Source organism: Phalacrocorax aristotelis, chromosome 13 (assembly GCF_949628215.1).
Source record: "Phalacrocorax aristotelis chromosome 13, bGulAri2.1, whole genome shotgun sequence".
Taxonomy (NCBI): domain Eukaryota; kingdom Metazoa; phylum Chordata; class Aves; order Suliformes; family Phalacrocoracidae; genus Phalacrocorax; species Phalacrocorax aristotelis.
The window spans coordinates 7,358,300-7,383,994 of NC_134288.1; the positions used below are offsets into that span (position 1 = coordinate 7,358,300).

The 25,695-nt window shown below is 40.4% G+C and overlaps 1 protein-coding gene across 2 annotated transcripts in view; it reads right to left on the minus strand.

Moving 5' to 3' along the window:
• Nucleotides 1-25,695, minus strand: part of STK4 (serine/threonine kinase 4) — a 47,885-nt gene that overhangs the window by 18,042 nt on the left and 4,148 nt on the right. For both annotated transcript variants that reach the window (XM_075109081.1, XM_075109082.1), the window contains exons 4-10: nucleotides 23,807-23,921; nucleotides 23,091-23,255; nucleotides 22,519-22,686; nucleotides 21,825-21,962; nucleotides 21,064-21,192; nucleotides 18,593-18,779; nucleotides 5,385-5,542 (exon numbers count right to left, since the gene is read on the minus strand). In XM_075109081.1, the coding sequence (XP_074965182.1) occupies nucleotides 5,385-5,542; nucleotides 18,593-18,779; nucleotides 21,064-21,192; nucleotides 21,825-21,962; nucleotides 22,519-22,686; nucleotides 23,091-23,255; nucleotides 23,807-23,921 (1,060 nt within the window). The remainder of the gene's footprint in view (nucleotides 1-5,384; nucleotides 5,543-18,592; nucleotides 18,780-21,063; nucleotides 21,193-21,824; nucleotides 21,963-22,518; nucleotides 22,687-23,090; nucleotides 23,256-23,806; nucleotides 23,922-25,695) is intronic.

Here is a 25,695-nt window from a genome sequence, read left to right on the forward strand (position 1 = left end):
TAAAAGCTCTGGCTGAAGCTGCTTACAGAGACGAAAAATATCATGATTTCCTATCAAGTAAGTATAAATGGACATAGAGTTATTCAAAGGAGGCTGCAGTTCTGATACCAACTCTTACAGTATAGATAATTTAAGAACTCCAAAAGATGTGAATATACTTTCAGAAACTGAACTTTATTAAAATGTAAGTGTTTTCTTGATGTTTTCCTTCAGCAGTTTGCCAGACTATTGCTTTGTCCCTTATTTGAACAAACTGCAATTGCAAGTGTGAAATATGTTTCTGTTGCTCACTCTTTTGTGCCACTGGTTTGGTGAACCATCCAACTAACTCCTACAGCTTCCTCCTCCACAGAGCCCCTGGCAGGCCTCTGCGTAAAGAAGAGGAACACTGGAGCAAGAGCTTCCAAACAAAACCAAAGACCACACTAAGCGTCTACAGACACTTTTGAAACAAAGATGCCTCATTTCAACACTTGCGTATTTTAAGGAGCACAATCCACAAGCTGTTGCCCAAGCACTTTGGAAGCAACAGGCTAGAGAGCAGGTTACTGGAAAAGATCTGTAGCTGTGCGATAAAGCTCAGCCCTTCCCCCACCTCCTGTAACTCAGCAAAGTCCCTTCTCTGCCCATCTCTGTCTAGCAGATGGTGAGGTGAAGGCAAGAACTGTTGCTTGTACATGAGGACTCTCTGCAGCCCTGACAAAAGTTGCAGCTAATCAGCACCCGCACGCTTCCCCCCCAGCTAGAGGCAATTAACACCTCCAGCCACCTCACCTTCCTTCTTTTGCCCTGCAAAAATTGCAGAAGCAACAGTTCTACCACTTGCAGGACAGTCTTCCCCAGCAGCAGAGAAACAGATGACACTGTGCACTAAAAAGTGATAAAGTCTGTTTTGGAAGCGGGGGAAATCACACCAATCTTTCCTGTCCAAAGAAATTCCCATCAGCAGCCGATGAGACACTTCTCAAAGGGAGCTAAAAAGATGAGCTAGTGCAGAGAATAGCGCTCACAGCGTGGAAACACAAGACCTGAAACACAGGTTTGCTCACGGCAGACTGTAGTGTAGTGAACAAGCGAACAAAGGCCATGCCAGCAGCCATCTTCCACAGCCCTTCCACAGGAGGTTGAGAGGTTTGCCATGCCTACTCCCTCTACTTCTGCAAACTTTGACACTCTCAGGGATATATGTTAATTTTGTTTTTATAAGGAAAAAAGTTCTGCTCCAAAGTTTTTCTGCTTCAATGAGAGAACCTGTGAAGGCAGACCCCCTTCATTAAGCCAAGGCATGAGAAGGAAAGACCCAAACTACTGGCTGCTGGTAATTGTAGGAACAGGAACCATCTGATTCACCAAGACCTAACAGACACAAACAAACCAAGGCCTTCCCAAAGGAAGCGGGATACTTCTTAGGAATGAGACATAAACCTTGTTTCTGAATGTCAGCTTCCTTCCCAGAGCTGCAGCAGCAGGATGGAAATTGCCAGTGCAGAAAACTGCTGATGGTTACAGTTCTTCACTGAGGTCCTGCAGGTGAATGGCAGTGCCTTCCTTCAAAAGCTCAGCTATCACCTGGTGTTCTTCCAGTGAAGCACAGATAGCAAGATTAGCTAAAGACAACACCAAAGTGTCTGTACCAATTAAGCTCTTGACAAGCTGCCTTACACAGGCCAGGAATGGTTGGCAGGTACACAGGTGCTGGAATCAAAAAAGCCTCAGAGCAAACAGCTTCAACTCCTTGTGTAAAGCCTGCGGAAAGACTTGATGTCCTACAGTACTTGCTCTAGTGTCTATTAAAAGGTCAGGTCCTATTTGACTCCACACCCAAAACAAGCCCCTAGGATACTTATTATAGATTCACTGATATATGAAGAATTATGAACTAGAGTTACAGCAAAACCTAAGCTCACCACTACAGGTACTGGGAAAGACCAGCAGTTGCATCATGATGGCAAAATTGAAGACTGACAGGGGCTCTACTGCAACTCATTTTTGCCAGTGAAACCACAGTCATGAAATAAAACTGAAAAGGTTTCAGTATTGTCATAGCTACCAAAAGCCACGAATGGCTGGAACCTGCTAATTTGCTAACAAAATAGGCTTTCAATAAAACGATTAGTGATATAATACACAACATTCATGACTGAATGATCCACAAATATGTGCTACAATAGGTTTTGCAAGACTGAAAGCCTTTTAAGCAGGGACAGAATAGAAAAAAAGAGTGATCCCACTTTAGCCACAAGTGATATTAGAACATTGACCTGCTCAAAGCAGCTAAAAGACTTTTCAAATAGGAATAAGCAAAGGGTTTGTTGTGTCTAAGGGCAGGAAAAACAGCACAATTAATTTGGCTGTATGTTACAGTACTACTGAAAGATTAAAGTGAAAAAATGTATGGCATTGTCTAAACAAATCTTCTAGCATTATTAATTTAAGTCTGTGCAACAGTATGTGACTAATGTTCAGTGGCAAAATTAAATTTAACTACAAAAATTTTGAGATCTGATTACGGCAATTAGGAATTCTACATGCCGTGCAGCCTGCCCATTATCAGCCTACCCCTGCAGCATTTTCATAGTTTGTTGTATTCTTCTTAAAAGCAAGATTTTTTGCCCATAATTAGTATTTTTCCCCATGTTAAATAAATCATAATGATCTTGAAAACATTTTCCATAATCAAGCAGGGCTTAAATCTTTAGAGATCCTTGTTCAAACATGAGTGGGGATAAACGTTAACACCATCAGGCATTGACTAATGAATTAATAATAAATTCTACCTCAGAAATCCAAGGCTGGAAATACACTGAGTTTATGCCATCTCTGACCATGACCAGGACATAGCCAGAGCATCATGTTTAGGAGAAATGGAGTTCATCACCTTTTAGAACAGGATTCCTGGGTTTTCAGCTCTGCAGTAAATAGGGCTGACTTGATCTAAGCCTTATCTAACATGACACTGCCATTGTGATATAAATAGTGTCTTACTTGCCTTCTTCAGAGGAACAATCTTAGTCAAGAAAAGGTCAAATGGTTTTACCGCAGGGGAAAAGAGCAAAAATCTTCTGTAATTTAATATTGCCCCCCTTTTTCTTTTTGGGAAGCCAGGAGACTCCAGGTGCTAGTTGCATAGGAGGGAGAGTAATGCAGAAGAGAAGACAAGGCATATTTATCTAGTCTGCAGTAGCACAAAGCAATAATATTTCAATCATTTCTTAAGGCCCAGGAGGAACTAGTATTCACCCAGCATCTCGCTGATCTCATCTTTACTTGGAATCCTGCAAACTCTATAGACAAAGTCTGCTCAAACCTGCCTCCTTGGACAATGCAGAAATAAGTCATAGCTGCAGGCAAGTCTGGGACAGATGTACTTGACACACCTACTAGTGAGTGTATATTTTCTTGTACCACAATGCTTATTGCATTGATGCTTTCAATTAATAAAGCATTAAACATGACTCTTGCCCATAGCTAGACAAATTGATCTATTTTTAGCCAAACAGGAAAAATACCTAGTTTTAAATCTTTGAATACATTACACAGCCTGAGGTTACTGCTAGTAACCCTCAGATAAGCACTACAGAAATACCCCCATATATTTATTAAGGTTGCTTTCAAGCCTTTTTCTTATCCTACAGAAAAGAAAGCAGCTCTGTTACAGAATTTGCATGCGAGACAGGCTGGTATACTCATGCACAGCTGAACTAGAGAAATACATACAGCGGGGAAGCAAAATTCCTACAAGTTATTACATGAAGGTGACCCAAAGCCCGATTTATTGCTAGCTTTTATTGCTTGCTTTCATTGCTTCCAGCGCACTGGTAATCTATGCACATGGCAATTCTTCAGTACTAAAGGAAATCAGTAAACAAGGTCACACGTGTGTCAAACATTCTCTGCTTTGCACATTCTAAAAATACTTGTAGGTCCTGCTTGCTAGAATGGCACCAACCTTTCCTTGTGTCATCCGTGCTGCCTGTGCCCCTCACTGGGTGTAGCCTGCACCTACAGCTCACAGTATGCAGGGTGGAATACATCCTACTCAGTGGAAATCAGGGTAATTGCTAAACTTGTTATCAACCAAATTAGAAAGTAAAATAATTACAGCAAATTTCCCCATGGGACATCTTCTGCAGACTACAAAAGACTTCTAAGACACTCCAAACCAGCCCTTCTTTCTTGGAAAATACCACGCACTGGAAAAATAATTGTTTATCATTAAATTAAGTTACAGCATGTAAGGTGAATGAGATAAATGGAGTATTTGACTCAAGTCTTTGGCCCAGACCCTGTGATACACAGGCAGCTTGCAGGTTGTTTCTGCAAAACATGTTTATGCAGTGACTTTAAGCCTTCTAGCTAAACAACACTGCAAAGGACTACGAGGGAACACAGCAGGTCCCCTCGGCTACCCATCCTTTTCAGTCTAAATGGGAAAATGTGAGATGCAGCAGCAAAGACAACAAAATATATGTAACAGCGGTAGTCGATACAATCTATACAAAGAGAATGAAAGGCTCCAGCTATTATTCCAGCCTTAAAGTAAAGCATCTCCTTGAGTCGTGACTAGCAGAGGGATTTTGCTTTCACGCTGCTTTGTGAAGGTGGAGTGAATCTCACCAGCTACTGAATGCAGCGTGACAACCTGAACCAGGGGCAACACGAACAGACATTATAAGGACACACAATGCACTTAAAGTAAAAAGTGCTTGCAGTGAAGTATCATTGAAAGAAAAATGCAGTGGAGGGAACAGTGTTCAGCAGAGCATACATCTGGCATTTTGAACTCAAACCAGAAATTTTCCATCCTCACAAAAAGAATTAGATCATAAAACTTATGAATAATAGATCTTACTTTGGACTTCTGAAAAATTCGTGAAAATTCTGAGCACGTGAACCTTAGTTAGGAGCACTGAAATTGAGGATTTGAAAGAGAAATTAAGACAAGCTCAGTGTTTATATAATAACACAAAACCCAGTGCCAAAGCTTGAGAAAAACAAGGAAATTCAATGGTTCTGACACTACACATTCAGGATTTGCATTTTCCAACTGCCATCTGGAATTCTATTTTTTTATTTATTTTAAACGCATAATGAGGAAGTAAAGCAAGATAGCTTGTACCTCATGTCCTCAGGCTTTTTTGGTCCTTTGTTTTTCAACAAGGAAAATATAGAGATAATGACTGGTTATGATTACCGAGAAATACCTAAAGAAAATGAGTTTTTCAAAATGCCCCATCCAAATGCATTAGCAATTAGAATCTCCTCAAGTTTCCATTAGTCTGTCAAAACAAGAAATAATCTTATAGCAGCTCTGACTAAAACTCTAAATCTAAAAAAATCTAGAAAGATTGTCACATTGATTGAATTTCAAAGTATAGACTTACAAATTCGTAGTCTCCATCCTGTGGTACTTTCCAATCGGATGAATTTTTTGTCTGGCCAGACACATTCTTCCCAAAGCTATTGATTTGATTCTCCTTCTCCTTCTGCTCAAAATATTCAAGGAATGATGGTTTGGCTGGCTGCATCGTTTCATCCCTCCCTGGAAATATTAAAAATAAAAAAAACCAGTTGTTTTGAAAAATATATTTTCAGTTATACTGCCTTGCATCATGCCCAAAAGTGATTTTATTTTTTTATTTTTTTAGCACACACTAAATCACGTAGTACTGCTAAAGTACTATTTTTTCGGCAGCTTTTCAAATATAAAACTGACTGTACAGCATTGCTTTACAAGCAGAAACTCATCTTGGTGTTTATAAATGGCATAGTACAGAAGCAAGGCTTTGGAAGACCACATCTACAATGCCTACCTACCACAACTTGCCTTTGGTAGAAGCAGTCAAGTTCTACATTTCTTGGGTGGAAAGGATGAATTAGTTTGCATACCTTTTTTTTTTTCGCCCCCTTCTTTTTATTAGTCAGCTAGTAAGTTTAAAAGTTTACTGCCCTGGTTTTCCTTCTGTGAGTTAATTACTCTGAACACACTTTCTTTGTGGATTACTCAAATAAGTCAGATACATAGATTAATCATTCAATTCTAGACTGCATTTAAGAAACTCAGGGTAATAAGAAATGGGCAAGGGTATAAAGAGAGAGAGAGGAGTCAAAATAACCCCCTAAATATGAATACTTTGATTTGTAAGAGCAGGTCTCATAAGCCACCCAAGCACTGTTCTCAATAACAAAGAAAGAGTTCACCCATACTGATAGAAGGATATAGCCAAGAGCACAAAGCTTTAGCACAACTAGATTTATGTTATTCTTGTTTGTCTAAATTATTCATTAGAACAAACTGAAGTTAAACGAAAAGGAAGAATGCTGCTGATTCATTAAGAGTAAAGAGCTAGAAAAATTACATTCTCATAGGGTGCCTAGGTACGTTGGGTAGTTGGTGGGATTAGAGATAGGAGTACTAACATACTCCTCCTTACTTCAGCCATCACGTTGTCTGAATCACTGCTCATAAATCTAGCAACCCATTCAGCAAACAGGTTTCCACCACTGAAGGAAGAAACGCAACGTCACACATTCCCAGATCAAAGGAGATCCCCAGTGCTGTTAGGAGGGAAAGGAGGTGGGCTTCAGCTGTAGGGTGACAATAGCGTAGTAGGGAAGCAAATGATGAAAAGTGAGAGGATGAACATACTGATTGCTAGCAGAGACCACATAAAAACCAATACAGGAAGAAAACACAGATTTTAACTTCACAGCAAGTCAAGATCGAATGACCTTCACTATCTCCAAGGGAAGATTTCTTTTCTAGTGCAACCGACACAGCATCAGATGCTGCCCAGACTACTCATGCTTAAAACCAGCCTGACCTGTGAGTTACAGTGTGGCTAATATCTTGTAAAGAGTTTCAGTCTAAATGAAGAGGCAGGCTTGCACAGAAAACATGCTTTAACAGGGCTGCACCACAAGACCATGACAGCTGCCACCACAGCTAAAGGCTACTCGCAGCTTAATGCCATTGTGCTGCTCTTTACGATAAAATGCTTCACAAAAACCTGCGAGTGTAGTAGAAGTAAGCACTGTAACAATACCTAGTAAAATGTTTTTGTTCTGATAAAATATGGCTCTCCAGACACTGGAGTAGGTTAATCATACTTGAAACATATGTTTTAGGCAATGCAGAAACCATCATTTTCAGAAAGCAGGACTAGGACTAGAGTTAACAGAAAATGGCATCAGAATAGCCTAATTCTGGACTGTGGAAATGAGTTCACTGTCAAATGCCATATATTTGTAATAAATATAATCTGTCAGGCAGGCAACCAACCAAAAGTTTAGAGCTTCAGACAACCACACGGGGATGAAGCCATCCTTCGAGGGGTTTGTGGGGTCTGCGTTACACAGAGACTCTCCTACAAGAATTTGTTCAGAAGGCAGGCTAATCCTCACTCAGGACATTCAGCAGTGCTTTCCTCTTGAAAAAATATTAGGTCCTCTGGAAACCCATTAAGATTTAATCACCGACTACTATTCTTGCACATAAAATTGCCATCCAGTGAGCCAGAACTTCCCTGGCAGACTCTGCCTGATCCTCAGACAAGTATATGAATTCCTTGGTCAGCTATGAGATACTTTAGGAAGTGATTTACCTATAGACATGTTAAATACAGACCAAATTTCCGCAAAGTTTGAGAAATCTTGGCAGGATATTTGGGTTGTGATACTGAGAGAAGTGTGGTTCTACACAGCCTGAAATGTCATGATGCATTTTGAAAAAGCAGTGCATGGTGCTGCCTCTCCAGGGTCAGCTAAAAGCTCAAGCATGAACTGAAGTGCTTATACTTTTGCACCACGACAACTGGAGCAAAGACAAATTATTCTACCCCTGACACTAGTTCCCCTTTTTTAAAAACTGAAAAACTCGTGACACAGAATTACATCAAGAAAGACACCTTCAGACAGGCTGAGTGAAGGTCAGTCAGGGAAAACGTCTGCAAAGTAGAGAACAGATTTGCTGTTGGGAATAATTACTGAAATACAATAGCAATCCAATTACTGCTAAGTGATAAAACATTTATTTAGAATGAAGTAAATACACCCCTTGTATTCTGCTGCAGTCCAGCCTGTTTGAAGCAGGAGGTAAGCTCTTATGGCCAACTGTAGCAATGTTTAACACCAAAAAATTTTGTAGAAGAAGAGGAATTCATAACTACCTAGGCTAACCTATACACAGTTTACTGACAGCCAGCCTAGATCTCAGTCTCAGTAATGCAGTCTTCCTAGGGAAAAAAAAAGAAAATCTAAATAAAGCTTGCACTCTTTGTTTTGAAAACAATTGTTTGCAGCACAGCAGACTTTGAAAGCAAGTGTTTCACTCCAGTGACTTGGTTTCTTCAGTTCTTTTCTATTTTTTTTAAAAAGACTGTTCACTCATACCAGAACTTAATTCAGCATTATCACTTAAGATAATCATGCTCATTTCCCCACATCTTGTACTTTACCAAGAACTGCAATTTTTGTAAATGACCAGTTACATCTACTGAAGAACATCCTATTGTAGCATTATGGAATTACTGAAAGACATATCCAAACGAAGTTTTATTTAATAAAGCTTCTGTCTCATGCAAAAACGAAACAGACGAAGAAGGAAGCACATGAAATGGTTGTGGTGGTGGTGGTTTATAATCCTGAAGAGTACATCTGGATTTTCAGTCCCACCTGTGCAAGGGACTGAAAAGTTGGGGGGCTGCAGCAGAAGGCTGCCGGGACATGGAAGGGGTCTCTGCTGTGCTGAGAGGGTGGGAGGGAAGGGCGTGTGTTCAGTCTGGGGAGGGCAGGAGGGGCTCTAGCCGCCGTCTCCCACCCCAACAGGCCATCAGAGCACGGCTCTCCAGCAAAAGGATGAGAGGAATGGTCTGAACTGCAGCAAGGGCAACTCGGCTGAACATAAGGAAGAAAGTTTTCACAACAGAGATGGTTGTGCAACAGAGCAGGGCTGGAACAACTGTGCAAGGCCCTGAGCAACCGGATCTGACATTGCACTTGGTCCCAGCCATCACACAGGGAATTGGACTGATGGCCTCCAGAGGTCCCTGCCAAGCCAAGCTCTTCTGCGACTCACACTCTTCACACCCACTGTCAGACACCTCTAACCTTGCAGTCACCTCAGGCCTTTGAAATGCATGCAACATTTAGTCACCAATTTTACTATATTTAGCCACCAATTTTAGTACATTTCTACACAACACCATGTAAAACTGCATCTTTATTTAATGTCGGTTTATTTTTTAAACTGATTAAAATAGAGATTGCTAACTGATAAAGAATGGAAAAAAGATAATATAAAATAAAAAACACCCAGAATACAGATCTAAAATGTCTGAGATTTTAGTTGCTACTGAGAAGTAGGGGCGTGTATGCAGCAAGACTGACAGAAACGCTCCCTGAGACAGAACGACATTACACCAAATCAATTACCCCCCCAGCACAACTGGGTTTCTTTTCATTAATCGTGGCACTTAACAGTGTCATCTTTCCAAAGACGATCTGCTATTAATTCAACACAAGAATCAGGCTGCTATATCTTTAAGATTGTGATAACAGGCACCTGAAGACAAAAATCGATCACTGCTATTTGCAGCAGAAGATGCTGCTGAAAGATGACACCGCACTAAACGTGTCTGTGCCAAAAAACATTTAACTTCCTAGTTTTACAGAGTTAGACTAAAATATGAACATTTGACAGAAAGTGAGATCACAGGTGTGGCAGAGAAGACCTTTTATGAGAAGGTCACCCTGTGGTGACAAGAAAGACTTCACCGTGCATTTATTTTGGAACCTAAAGAGTTGCTGATAAGGATGAGCTGCGAGAGCTCCCTGGAGCCATTAACGGTCTACCATTTAGATACGCAGTCATCTTTTTAGGAGCTATATTAATTACACAAATGGAACACCACAGCTCTGCTGGAGCCAGTCCAGCTGACTGCAGGATTGCAGGTTTGGGCTAGCTGTGCAGAGCCACAGCTGCTGGGAGGACTGCTCCATGTTCAGTGTGCTGTGCAGTGAAGAGCAGAAGTCCCCCGCAGAAAACTCACAAGCGCTGCCTGGTATAAAGTCATGTTTAGAAAAGTGTAAGAACATTAGTCTTGTTGTGTGCGAGAACAAAAAAAGATGTGAAACTGGTGGGTCCAAAGACAGAGAATGCTGTAAGTTGTGAACAAGTATCCCCTCAGATTTTGAGTTTTAAAGAAGCACCATGCTAAGCTTGCTACTGATTTCAGGGATAGTATTACCCTTTCAGCACTGTAAAGCAAAGTCCAACTGCATGTGGTACCATGCAAGCTGGGACAGTCTTTCCCCAAAGCACAAATAGCCCAGACAAGCCAAAAGACGACTGACAGATACGTGCAGGGCACTGCAAGCAGCCAGCAAGGCAACTCCAGTAACAGCATACTGGATCCCCTCTTCTGCTGGGCTACAGCAAGGGCAAGTTTTAAGGACAAACTAAAACAATGTGCTCCCTCCCAAACAACGTCACCTGCCTGAACACTTGAGGGAATGGAAGAGGTCAGTCTTAGTGGCTGACTGCACAGCATACAGACCTCCTCACATCAAGCAAAAGACGACAAAGAAGGTGTGGACAGCCTTCAAGACATTTGTATCTCCATATGATGCTGCAGAGAAAGTATAATGATAAAGAAGAAATAGCACAGTCAATTAAACCAGCAAGAAATTTACTGTTGTTTCCGGCAGTAAAAAATATCTGTGAAACCAGATCATTATCATCTCATCCCAGAAATCAAAGCACTCATTTTGTTGATTTTGTCAAATTAGCTCTCACAATTGAAAATTTTCAGAAGCTCATCAGCTTCAAAGGATGCCTTCAAAAGGAAAGTGGGATTTACAAAGTCCTTCTATCTGAACAAGCTTGCTGAATAATGAAACTAGAATTTCTCCTCTTCTCTAAAGTTATTCTCCTCTAGTCCAACTTGACAGCAGAATTCTTGTTTTGCTATTCTTTCCTCTTGAAAGAGATTGCTATTTTCTACCTGGGGTGAATTCTAGAGTCACAAAACTTACCATGAGAGAGAAGGATAACCTCAGGGCCGCATTGCGTGTGTTCTTTAGTCAAGCCAGTTAACACAGTTAAAACTTTAAAATACCTATTCTTGAAGCCATGGGGAGATATTTCCTCCCTTATATCACAAAAATTGGAGGTAGAGTCGTGACTGGGAACAGTCAGGAGATCACACTACAGAATTCATCTACGAAGATGATGTAAATTATCAATGATCAATTATTACATTAGCAATACCAAACTAAAACATGATACTTGGGACACATACACTAATTTGTCAATATTTCGGGAGACTGCAATCTTCAGAAAGACAACTGACCTCAGCTCCAGGGAATATATGTGTTCATGAGAATGGGGTGTCAGGAGCAACAAGACTAAACATTTTTAAGTTTACTTGTGCTAGGAAAGTACCATGAATGCCCTGCACAAATCTCAGGAAGATGCAGCCCCTGTGACCAGGAGGTGAAAACAGGAGCTCTGCAGAGATGCAGTGAAGAGCACTCACCTTAACTTTAAAGAAAGTAGAGCTATCACTGCCTTTAGTCAGACATAATGCCAGAAGGGATCCCCTGGGACAAGCAGCACAAGATTATATAGTCCCTTTCAGAGAGGGATCAAGATCTATTGTAAAGCAATTGGTCTGCCTTGCCCTTGCTGTTGACAGGCTTGCTCTTCTCCTGGAGTTATAAACCCTCTCATTTCCAGTCTAAAGTTTATGGGAGGCCAGTGTATATGTGCTGATTCTTGAGCAAGCCTCAGCTCTTTGGCATTCAAACCATAATACTCTACAGTGCTCACCTCCCCCCCTTGCCTGCCCCCCCCCCTTTTTTTTTTAAAAGAGTTCTTGCATCCAATGTCATCTTTCATTTCCGTGGTCTAAATAAGCATAGACCTCTTCACTGACTTAGCACGTCCAGGCTTAGTCCCCAGTAGTCTCAGTAAGCTTCTGCCAGCTTTACATTGAATTATGTAACTTTAAGGTTTAAAATGCCCACATATTAGGATGCACAAAACAGTGCCTGATGATTATGTTCAAGCAACACTTCATTAACATTAAATTTCGAAGAGAATTGCAGTTTTATTTGCTTTGGGCTATTTCTCAGGGATCACAGATGAACTTTAGCAGCTGGACAGCATAATTTGTACAGCATGAACAGGACTGAGTCATTTTATGAAGCAGAGGAGAGAGATGCCAATTTATTCAACCACAGCAGAAAGTGCTCCATCAGTAATGAATTCACCCCATGGCAACACAAGCTGAGATTTCCTCACATTAAAAGCAGACCACATAACACTTCATATCTATTGACGCTTATGAGGACAAGCCTTTCCATAATTATGGTCTATCTCAAACTAAATCAAAGCAGAACATGCCTGACAGGTCCTGCTATGAAGAAGGAGCTCCTTAACGACCATTAAAAAAAAAAATAAAATAAATCAGTGCTAGGTATCCTAACTAATCTCTTTTAATGAATATAAGACATCAAAGTCATCTAAGCAAAAGAGTACCAGCACTCATCCCAAGCTGAGGTGTATACAATTGAGGACTTTTTCTGAAAGAGGAGGAAATCCTCACAGTAACGAAAGCTGTTCAAGACCAGGTTACCTCCTTTTGAATCTTTTTTACATAAAAACTCAGAAAAGATTATAAATACGTAGCAGCTTTCCTCCTCCATCAGAAATTTTCAGTGGACACCTACATCTTTCACCTCACTAGCTTGAATTGCTAATTTAGTCCAGCAACTACAGTACACGACACTGGCAGCGAGACCTGAAGGTGCATCTAGAAAAAAAGTGAACATTTCATATCCTGCATCATCTGGCTCAGGTACTGATGAATCTTAACGAGAAAGAAATTCATCAACAGGGCTGCAGTCTTCAGGTCCAGCATGCTGTGGGTAACAGCTCAGGCTCTCTGAATGGCATATAACCAAGGTAACATTTGTTAACACCCTTGGTATTCACAACCCAGAAACTTATTTACTTATCTACAGAGAACAGAAAACACCACAATGAACATTTTTTTCCTGAAGCTTGAAAATCTGCTGGTAAAAACAAATTTGGTTTTAAACTTCCGCTATTAAGAAATTTAAGAGTTTATAGATTTTCCTCATTCCTGCTCCAGAGGAAAGCTTTCTGCAGGGTTTATTTTGATTCAGTAGGAAGCAAGCTCATTCTCAGAAGAGACTGGTAGGTTACAATTTGCTTGTATGTGCAAATATATGCATGCATATGGGACAGAGGTATACTTATTAAATGATTGACTACTACTCTCTTGGTTGAGCCTCTCGAAACATATTGCCTCCTGTATGGTATTCAGGGCTGAGAGCCATACTTCCCCTCTTCCTCAAGACAATGCTTCTGTCCAGAAAAAAAAAAAACAACACCAAAACCCACGCCCCCCCCAATTTTAAAAAAACCATGCCTACTTTCTATTCCTCACCATCACAAATGCAGGGTGCTTAATAATCAAGTGTTAGGAACAGGAAAAATAGCTGTGTTAAACACATACATCTCTTTCTCAAATTTCAGGGTCTCTGGAAATATAAATATTAACAGATAATTTTGTCTTAGCATTAAAGCTTTGTCAAATATTCAGGACAACCAAAGGTGGACAAGCATCCAACTTAGACCCTGGACTTAACTTTTCTTCATGCTTCAGCCTGTGCAGAACCACTGTTTCATTTGCTAACACGCTGCAAGGAACTCCGGTAGCCTAGCAGTACTCAAACAGAAAAACCAAAACCCACAGCAAAAACCCAACAACAAAATGACAGCTTATACAACTCCTCCCATTGCTTAAAAATACTGTCCACATAACTTGATATTCTTAACCAAAATGTGCTGGCCACTGCTTATCTCAAGTTTGCCAGCAAGGCTGCTATTAAGTAAAAAAAGTAACACAGCTAGAAGACTTATCTGTGAAGATTTGTATTCTCTACACCTCAAGAGCAGCAGGACTGTGCTTCTTACAGTTCAAGAATTTAATCAATGTAGGTGTTCCTATAAACAGTGCGTTATTTAAATGCATAATGGTAAGAGTGGTTTATGGTCCAATTATGCCTTAATGGACCAATTCATTTTAAACACAGAACTGTACCACTGGACATTAATAACACGAAGTAGTGGGAAGCTGCTACAAAGAGCTATGGTCTACAGAGAAAAACAGGCAAAACACAGCCAGTATCTTTGACATACACAATGTAAACCCTGACAAAATGTGGGGCTGTTCTCTATAGTACCTGCATCAGCTATTTGGATAACACGCATCTGCACTTTTTTGGACAACTACTGAAATTACACCACCTATAGCTACCTCAGCTACATCCCAGTAATACTTTATTCAATTACAATATTAATGCAATCACATAAACGTTCTGTCACCATATTTGTTCTGCTGTTCACGTTACAGCTTTTACAGTCATTGCTTTACATGAAGTAGTACAGGTTAATTAGTGGAGACAAAAAGTTTCCTGAGTCTTGGCAGTCACACTTCTCTGGTTTAGGTTTAAGTGTCACCCACTGGATGTCTCACAAAGCCACCAAGACTAACAAGTCTTCTCTGAATATTTTTCCTAATAGGAAGTTGCCAAGTTTGCATCTCAGCTCATTTAATTTGCTAATGAAACCCAAACGCCCCTCAAAAGGGGAAATACCTTTTTTTTAAAAAGGACACAACCTTGCTCAGCAGCATGGGCATGGTAAAAGCATACCAAAATCCAAACCACCCCTAACTTTATTATAAGAATTAAACCTAGAATTTTTTATTTTAAACATTCACAAAGTATTCAGAATTTTTACACGCACATTACATTTCATTACATTATCAAGGTAGGGGCAACAGTGTTATTAGAGCTTCTAGTCTACCCCTGCACCAGACGCTCTACTGAATGCGTGCCACGTTAGCAAAAACCTCACACCCACGTTTCTTCCACCCTCTCCAAATCCCTCGATCATCTCGACCCAAAAACCCAACAGCCCAACTCACACCACTGTTGGCAGTTCTACATTCTCCGGTATCGTTTTATTTGGTGCTTAAACAAGCAAGAGGCACTTTAACATAGAAAATAGGACAGATTATACTACTAGACAAACTAGATCTTATTTCACTTGGATCTGATCATATTGCAGAGTCCAAGTAAAGCAATATGTTTATCGGCTTTGTTATAAAATTATGTTCCACTCTTTAAATCGAAGAGAAAGTCATGCCAAGTTTCCACTATCTAAAAACCTACAGCAAATAAAGCAGAAACAGCAAGAAAAGAAAGAGTAAAAAATGCTGCACTATTTACCAGCACTACATATTCACTCACAGAAAAATTAAAAAAGATAATTTCAGACATATTCACAGTTCCAAAGTTATTCCAGCTCTCAAGCACAACGGAAACGTCTGTTATTACAAATGATTGTTCATCTATAGTTCTTCAGCTACTTCCAAAGTTTTCCTGGCATAGTTTAACTGCAATCCATAAGTAATCTGTTAGCAATCGATTTATAAGTAAAATGTGTCGCAGTACAATTTAGTATCTGCGGTTTCAGGCAATCACTTGAGCGTTTTCAAAATGCGTAACAGAATGTCATAGCGGCATTTTTAATGCTGCCTGAATATTTATATTGAGTGCCCAGAAAAAAAGCCAAGCAAATGAAAGAATTTAAGCAATCAGAATTACAGCTTAATTGACTACAAAACAAAACTTCCCCTACAATGTAGAACAGTAGAATTTGAGAATGCTTTTCCTCTGAGCCTGACAAGTCATGGATTGATTTATGCAAGAATTACTTTCAAGGCTATTGGAAGTTGTTTGCTAGAGATTTCTAAGGCAATCCTGTCCAAAGCATCATATTTGAATGTCCTCTAAACACTTTTTTATGTTAAGAAGAAATAAAACCATACCAAAGACACAGATTTGTTTTATATTAAGAGGAAGGGCTAGAACACATGCTCAGAAGCCTGCAGTGAAGAAGCCCCAGACACCTAGGAAAGCTAAATTCTCCTAACTAATGCCATGCAAGAAAAATCAGATCTTTTTTTATTGACTTAAAACAAGTTTTATTGTGAGTCATAACACAAGCTCCCAAGTGAAATACAGACTTCTTTAAAAATATGAATCAATGAAGCTTCTTCAAACTCAGCAGTTTCCAAACAGCATTATTACATTTATATTTAAGATTACAAAAAGAACTTGCTCCAGAGAGTCCTGCAGCAGGCTGATGAGCTTTACACCTAAATCAATTTAACTGAATGTTAAGAGAGCACAAATATGGAAATGGCAAGCTGAAAAATGGAGGTATAGGCAATTCACATGAAGGGCAAGCTGCTCAAAGACACTGCCTTGTAGTGTGTGCAAGAAAAACACAGAACTGCTCTGTGTGGCAGCAAGAATTTCTGCATTATGCTACTGGGGAAGGAGAAGAATAAAGTGTTATGGAAAAGTTAAGTTTTAGACTGGTACAATCATTTTCATTAACATCAACTTTCTTGGAATCAAGGTACAGGTTATTAAAATGCAGCACAACCTGCAGCAGAGTGCTGAGTGCATCTGGGTGTCACTAGACACTGCTGTGTGAAACCCACCGGCATGAAAATGGTACCAGTGTCAACTCTCGCTTGCACCCAGGATCTCACAATGCTTCCTCCAGAAGGCAGAGCTGCTCAAGCACTTCTGCTGCATACCCAGCTTTGAATACTGTTATGCAGCACCAGTTGAAGAACAGCATGTTTTTAAGAAGTCTGAAGTCTAAGGACTTTCTAGTCACAGAGATCTAGAGCTCTTGGAGCTTGTTCTGGAGCTCCCTCTTGAGGTTAGATACTGCACTGTATTAAAGACATTGCAACATCCTCTTAAACAATTCTATTCAAAACAAGAGTATGCCCTTGCAAGAGAGGTATTATCAAAGGGATCTCCTCAACCCTCTGTCTACTACTTTGTAGACAGCATTAGATGATTTTCAGGAGCAAGTGCTGCAATCTTAAAAAGATGGTGAGAAGATAAGTATGTTAGACACAGGAAGATAAACTGAAGAGGTGCTTTACTTGTATACCATTTGGTAGCCAGTACAGGAGCGCCACAGACAGTAAAACGTCTGTTACTGTGAATCACGAAATGGAACAGTACACACTGATGATGTGAAACTAACAGTGCTGTCTGTCTGTAAAGAAACATCAACTTCACTAGGTTTACTGAAGGCTGTTAACATGTCCCACTCTTTGGGTGACCTTTTAGCTACTCTAAGCATCTGTCTTGCTTGAGCTACCTTGTTCCACAAAACCCAATGGCATTACTCCATCGTCTTTGTTGCCACAAGCTGCTACATGGGCTGACATCTCTGGTTTTTAATGTGCTGAATCAGTGTTTACCAAAGTTTGGGAAACTCTTTAAACGGCTTCTGCTGAAATTTCATTCTCAAAACCATTACCTTTCCACCAGCTCTAGAGGGCCCTCATGTGGAAGAAGTTTTCAACACAGAAATTTGTGAGGAAAGGATTTTTCCAGACTCCTGTTGAGAATTTTTTCCTCTTCCCCAATAGCTAAAGGTCCAAAATCAGATGACCAAGGAAGTTTTTGGAAGCAGTGCAAGAGCCAAAAGAACAAGCCTTGACTATGACGGTCATATTTTCCTTCTGCTGAGCCCCGACTCAGCACTTCCCTCAGTCCTTGAACAACCATCCGTGCTGGTCAGCTGAGTCATCTGTGACTACCTCTGCCTCTCCACTGTTGAGACTACCCAGTCAGCAGGAATGGATTTCTATGAGAATCCATAACTGAGAAAAAGATTCTTTTTCTTCTAGTCTTACTTTTCCAGGGAGGGTCTCCCTGGCATTTCTTTAATTGAAGATACATTCTTAACCCTTTTCCAGCTCCACAGACTATCAGGGATCAAAGTCACATGATTTTAAATCTTATACTGTATGACAAGGCTTATAGTTTTAGCAAGCTTTTGTATTCCAGGGCAGAACAGATTTCAACTTGCATGTCTCAGAAGAGCAACACACAGTTTATTCAGTTGTCCTTAGTGATTAAAGCAACACTAAAAGAAACACACAAGTCTAGAGAGATGCTAGCTCCGCCCACTGCAACCTGCAAGATGTCTGTCATTTCATAAACTTAGCCTTTAATTTGATGCATCAGTTCTGAAACAGACTTGCTGTCTTCAGATGCCAGGTTAGAGCCAGATCACCTTCTAAAGCAACACAAATTTTATTAACCCTATGTTAGAGTCCCCCTCCTCTACATTCTGTGAAAAAGACAAAACAGACCAAAAAAGGAACAACAAAACCCCCATACTAGCTAGAATCAGATCTTATTCAGTCAGTGCAGAAGCTTGTGGAAATTGTGTCCAACTCATCAGCAATACCAAGTGCAAGACTAGGATTGAAACTTGGACCTAGAAAGGACATCTCTTCTTTACCGCCAGAGGGCATTGGCCTAAGAGTTTTAGCTCCCTACAGACAAAAGGCATCACAATAAGCTACCAAAAATATCAAAGCAGGTTAGGAATACATATCATAGCCCACATTAGGTCCTAAGTAATTTCTAGGCATTAAAGATGTTTTCTTACTTTTCATGGTGCCCTCCTCCTCTTCCTCTTCTGTGTTTATGACCATTGTACCCAACTGGGATTCCAAGGTGCCATCATGTTCTATCATTGTGTTGGCTCCATCACCCATTGTGTTGACGGCTCTTATTGTACCAGTTTCATCTCCGCTCGCCCTCACCATGGTACCTGAATCAGCTTCATCTTCTTCCTGTAAAAGATGCCATAAATACATTTTTACTGATGCTGGTGAAGTCCTGTGAAGAGTGGCTGTATTCGAGGACTCTAGCAAGTCTTAGCAATTCAGAGATTTTTACAATACGACATTTTGTTTTATCCACTTAGTTCTCTCCCTGTCATCTCCAAGCAGGTAATGAAAAGTCTTCATACTTTTCTGCCAGTATGATAAATCAGAGAACAGATAAATAACTACCAGAAGCCTCCCAACACAATGTGTATCTCATTTCTGACCTGGTGACCTGTCCGTAAGAGTAGATTACAATACTCAGTCAGTCAGTAGTGTTTCTATTCATGCGCCAGTTTTAACAGTTGACCTCAAACCCCTGTGTCAAACGGTACAGCTCACCGAGGAGTCATTAGTTATTAGACAACAACCGGTCTAAGTCTGGAGTGCATGTGGCACACCAAAGAGACATGATCACCCTATTTTCAGGAGTCTTTAACATTTAGGTAGCTTTGCTTGCTATGAACTTCAGAAGCACTGCAGAAAAATGAACTGAATTTGCAAATCTTTGAAAAGGAATTCAATTATCAAAGTCTAGTCATTTTTTTCAGATGAAAATTCTTTCTTATCTTTTCATTTGTTAGCAAGTATTAATATTATAGAAGTTTGAATTTTTGCTGTCAAGGCTCAAGAGACAAACCTTGTAGGAAAACACAAGCTCCCGAAACAACTTCTGGTAGAACGTCCTGGCAGATAGTTATGCTAGCCAGAGGTAGCAGTTCCATTAGGTGCTGTGTGCTTCACTAAGTATATATTGTGACTAGGACTTCATGAAGGTCAACATTTCCACAATCTCTTCAGTTTCTTGGAAATGCGGACCAGGTATCCAGCTACAACAACAGAATACACTTCCTAGGCTTACAGGAGAGCTTCTAGGCATTTCACCTCGGATGAGATGCTTGTGGTTTGTTATAAGGATGAGGTTCACAGTTCTTTATGCGTGACCATGGGCTTACTGATCTGTATTAGTGCTAGAGCGAAAACACAGGTCTCGCACATCAAGCTGTAATACTCCATCTCAGCGTCACTGAAAGAAAGTACACTCCTCCACCATGTTCTAGTGTTCCATGTATTTTATCTGTCCTGCCAAGGGTGTTTATATAATTTACTTCCCAAGCTCAAAACCAATAGCAAGAGGAGGAGAAAACTACACAAGATGTTAATGGAGGAAAAATAATTTTATGTGGAGATAAGTGGGTGAGAGGAAGTAATAAATTTGTTAGGTACACATCGTTTAACAACAGACCAGAGCAGAAGTTTCCACAGCACTTGGGAAGTGCTTGGGAACATTTTTTTGCTAGCAGACACGGAGCAGAGAAGCTTTGGGAAAACATGGACACTGACAGAGACCACTCAGCTCCACTACACAGACACCAGACACCATCTCTCAGCAATGTGACTCCAGATCAGTCAGAAACAAAGGAGAAAAGGTAGGGACAATACTCTTAGAGTCCACATCATGGCAACACAACCAATAAAGTTACTTCAACACTGAACAAATAGGCAGTCAAACTGGAAAACTCGATGAACAATGTCTTCAGCATAGATACTGTGGACCATGCTATTCAAGGTTAACCTCTGAAAAGGACTCCAGCATACAATGCCTTTTGTTGCCAGTTTCACTTATTCAGGCTGAAGCAGGCAGATGCTCAAAAAAACCCAGCCTTCAACATGCTTTCCATATTCACATGCTGTAACCACTGAAACAAGGAGCCCGAACTTAAATTCACAGCAATCCCCTGAACACTTGTCATGCCCTCACCTCAGGTTTCCCTCGGTTGCTCTTGTGTAGTAGAAAGTTTCTATAAGGGGGGTTCTAAAGCACAACAATAGTAAAACAATATAAAAAACTTATAGTGCATCACAGATGATATTATTTTGTACTAGGAGAACAGTCTAAGAAATGAATCTACAGTGAAAAATTCTCATTATTGTATAAATAATAGAATCCAACTGGGAACACGTATCAAGCCTTTTGCATACACTACTTTGTAGACGTATTCAGTCACAAGTCTCTAGCTACACTCTAAGCTAAACAGTAAGCCATACATGCTGGCTAGCTATCGCCCTCAAATATAAAGATTGAGCAGAGACCAAGCATTGGCTTAAGCAGTCATAAAGTAGAAAACTCAAACTAAGTCAAATCCACGGGCAATTGGACAAAGTATTGCAAAACCAAAATCCAAAGCAGCTAATCCTTATGAAAGGTGCAAGAGTTGGACTTCGTACACTGTTGCTATTAAATACTCACTGAATTTTCTTCATCATCTTGATCTAGTTCACGCTGTTGCGCCTCTTGACGTTTCAGCTTGATATCCATTGCTTCATTAATCAAGTCTCGCAGAATTGACACTCCTTTGGCACTTTTAACAAATGGATGCTGAGGAGTGTTTCAAAAACAAATCAGTACTGCATCCAAACCAAGATATAACAGTAAAACGTTGTTACTTCAAATCAAAATTAAGGTTTAACTCAATACATTACTAAAATAAAAATCCAATACTTTTGTTTGGCACAGAAGGGAGACCTCCCAGCCTCCAAACATGCTCCAAAGGCACGACTGCTCTGAGAGCTTAGGCTCATTCCCCTCCCACAACTACTTATTTATTTCCGTAGCAGCTTGGCTGTCAAGGACCAATTACACAGATCATCACCAAGCCTACACCATTCTGAGCAATCACTTTCATTTAGGTTCCCCTTTTCAGAGTTTTAAGACGCAGATTCTCGGCAGTGCTGGTGAGCATTTGAAAGTAAAAAAAAAAAAAAAAACACAGAAAAACAACCTCTAAAAGCCAAACAAAAAACAACAAAGAGAAGACAAAGATAGGAATTTGGAGTGGTTGTAGAGAAGAACTGAAAAGTTGGAGTGTAAGATTTTTAAAGTAAGATATTAAAAAGTAAAATCTGTAGTGAGCAGGAGCAGCAAGAAATGAAACCAGCATCTCAACACACAGCACTGCCAACCCTAGCAAGCCTTCTCCACAGCTTATGTTCTTTTAAGAAAAGGCAGACCTGCAGAAGCTGTGTGGCAGTGGCACGCTGCTCCGGGCTCTTAACAAGACATTGTTTTACAAAGTCCGTAAAATTGTCTGACCAGAGCTCTGGTTTCCGGAATGTTGGAGGTGGATTGGTAGGAATCATGAAAATCGCCTGAAAACAGAAGAATATTCCAGATTTCCAAAGTTTAAAGCTTTCCAACAATACACACAAGCATATACCTGGTACTTAAGAATGACAGACATTTCAAATTTGCTGCTTCTGAAGAGCTTGTGCCAACATTATATACAAATTTGCTCAGAGGGATCAAGTAGCAAGAAATCAGAGTTTTCTCACCAGGTGCATACACCTCTGTCTGAGCAATTATCTACCCTGAAAGGTGTGAATCTGCCATTTTTAAGCCTTAAAAATCTGTGCTTGCATGAAAAAAAAATCACTTTGGATAATACAGCTGAAAATATATTTCTTCACACCCAACACAGGGAGCTTCAGCTATGCCTTAACAGAAGAGGATTGTGATTTTCCTTCCCATGCAGATTCTCCTTCTCAAAGACCTGGTTTTCATTTAATCAACAGTACAAAGAACTGACAGAAACAAATAATTTACTTTAAACTAAAAGCGAGATTGTATGTTGATATGTTTGTCAGACAGTTACAATAGCAAAACCTTTCCATACAGCAATACATTTTAAAAGGCCACCATCCTTACCCTCATAGGATGAATATCTGCATATGGTGGCTTGCCTTCAGCCATTTCTATTGCAGTGATTCCCAGAGACCAGATGTCTGCAACACAATTATACCCAATTTCTTGAATCACTTCTGGAGCCATCCAAAATGGGGTCCCTATAACTGTGTTCCGCTTTGCCATGGTGTCCTGAGAAGAGCAGCAGCAGAAAGATCCAGACAACAGCAGTGGTATTACCCAGAAACATTCATTAATTAATTTTCACCCTAATTCTCTTTCACTTGCACACATGCACATTATAAGATTCAGCAAGACTACGATACGGAGGGCTGCAAAGAGGAATTGAAATGTGCTTACAGAAGTTACAAATATCCTAAAGAAAACAGCAAATGCTATTGCAGACCATTACTAAGGTATAGCAGCTTCCACAGAGGAAGCTCTGCTCTGATCTCTTGCTGGTTTAGCATCTCACGTTGATGTAGAGTGCTAAAAACCAGTTTAGAACAATTTATCAGACTTCTCAAGCACATCATACTCACATGCAGGTTAAAAAGAAAAACTGAGTTGTAAACAACCATCTTGGTTTTACTTACTGTAAGTTGTCCTGCCACTCCAAAATCTGCAAGTTTAGCATGTCCCTCTGTATTTAGCAATATATTTCCAGCTTTGATGTCCCTGTGTATTTTCCTCATAAAATGCAGGTATTCTAGTCCTTTCAGTGTTGATTGCACTATTGTAGCAATTTCCTCCTCTGTGAGCTAAAGAAAAGAAGAGTTACTGCCAACCTATCAGTTGCTGAGACCTAACGCTATCGTGTTTCAGTCTATGTTTGAGATTCACTAATTACCATTTAATTGCCTTTGCTAAAGGTTGCCATCCTAATGGGAAATTAGTTAGCAACTTACACCATTATGTAGTAGAATTAGATTAGAACCAGCATCCATGTGCATATGTACCATATTTCACATACCACAACCCTTTCTCAACTAGTACTTCTTATCCTGCAATAACCAAAGTAAGGCAAAGTGGAGTCTATCATTCAGAATGGGTCTGGGTTTCCAGGAAAGCCAACAAACCAAAGTGCTCCACCACTTATATTATCCAGATAACCAAAACTCGATCAACATAATCAGCTTTCCCATTTTCAGAAGAACAAAGGGCCTGCACCTCAAGTTATGGGCAATGGTTGTGTCAGGCACTGAACCCCATGAGAATTATGTCCAAACGCCAGTGCACAAACAACTCAGCTTCCTTGAGCTGCTGGACATCCATATTTTCCATTTATACATTCAAACGAGAAAGGACGTACAGTTTTATTTCGTAATCGAATAATATCAGATACAGATCCAGCGCCGCAGTATTCCATGACTATCCACAGGTCTGTGTTCTTAAAATAGCTGCCGTAATATTTCACCACATGAGGACTAAGAAATGTGAAAAAAAGGAGAAGAAAACAAAGGGTCAAATACCAGTAACCAGCATAACTGAACAACCAAAATATGCTGCAGAGTCCCTAAATATGTTTTTAGAAATTCAGAGTTGAAGTGCCACTGAAACTCTGATCAAAAGCATTCCAAAACAATCTGACCTTGCACAGGGCTACTGCAGTCCTGCCAAGCGTCTTCCCCACAGTGGTGCTCATCTGACCTGCCAATAAGTCAGTTCAGAGAGCTCAACTGTCTGAAAGTAGATCTTATAGAAATGAGGAGCAATTAGCCTTCAATCTGGTTTAGCTCCCTGAACCAGATTACAACAAGGTCAGTGCTGTGGCAAGCAGGAAGGCAGGACAAGGGAATGAGAAACAGACCATGGCACTCCCTGGTAAAGGTGCTGCAGAGCATTTGCCACCAAATGGAAACATTAAATAAGGTCTGAAGTTTGCTGGAAAACAGCTACCATGCTCATTAAGAGGAATGTTCCACCACTGCAACACGCACCTACTTGTTTCTACAATTTAGTCCAGAATGTATTTCAGGAATCCAGCACAACCTAAGACTGCCTCTCACAGTCAGCCATCTGGCTGCCCAAAAGGCAAACAACCTAGTAAAGTATATTGACCGGAATAACCACATGTCCTCTGGAAAAGGTAAAGCAGAAGAATAACAAAAAACCTGTTCCTGACTTTGTGGGAACTGACCTAAGGAACTAAAGTGCATTTAATCTATTCTCTGCTGAAAATTTTCTAATGAAAAACTGTGAAACTAGCAAGTCAGTCACACCATGCAGTGTCCCTGAACGCTTGCAGAGAGAACGTGATGCTCCAGTGATTCACTCCCTCTGCTGCTCGTGACTGTACGGTCTCATTTTAGGCCTTACAATGTTAATACTGAAATTCTTTTAGGAAAGAGACACTAGCAATGCTTTCCAAGTTACACAGTAAGTTTTTCACTAACACCTTCTTTTAAAGTTACATTTCGTTGACTGTCACCAGTCGCCTTCATTTAAAGATAGTGAGAGTGAAGTGCAATAGAGTGACTGGGACCATAGTTTTATATTGCTAATGTAATTTATTTTAAATGGTTTTCCATGCCTGAAGTCCATCAAAGTACTGTTTCTTAAGGCTAAATTCATAATACCAGAAGAAATTAGTATATTTTGATCTTTCAGCCTAGGATGCACTTTGAGAAAAGGCCTTCTGCACCCGTGAATTCTTCATTAACTAAGTTAGCACGACATCTTTTCCCATACGAAACATGCAAAGACAACCCAGAGAGCCAACCACCAGCCCGCAGAGCTGCCAGCAAGTTATTCTGGGGATGCTCAGATCAGCAGACAGCTCGTACCGCACCAGAACCTGCACAGGCAGAAAATGGCCGGGAAGGACAATTCTGCCACCCAAGCAGATGACGGCAGGTAGATTATGCACATGCAAGAGCAGTCATGCATTAGTGGCTCTCATCCACGTGCCCCTTAAACAAACACAAAACCCCCTCTTCCAACAGTTTTCTATGTCTATACCAAAACTTGCTCAGAATTCATTACCCCTTTGGACATGGGAACTACTGTTCTAGCACACAATCAAGTTACCACTGTTGAACAAGTGACAGTGCACGGGGAGAACCGCAGTAACTGCTCACACGCTTGGCTCTTTGCTGGCAGCAAGTGCAAGGTTATTCAACTTAGCTTAATGCTGTCTTGTTGCAAGCTCAATTTTTGTTGTCTTACCTTTCCTTGGATTAACACTACCCAAATGGTCAG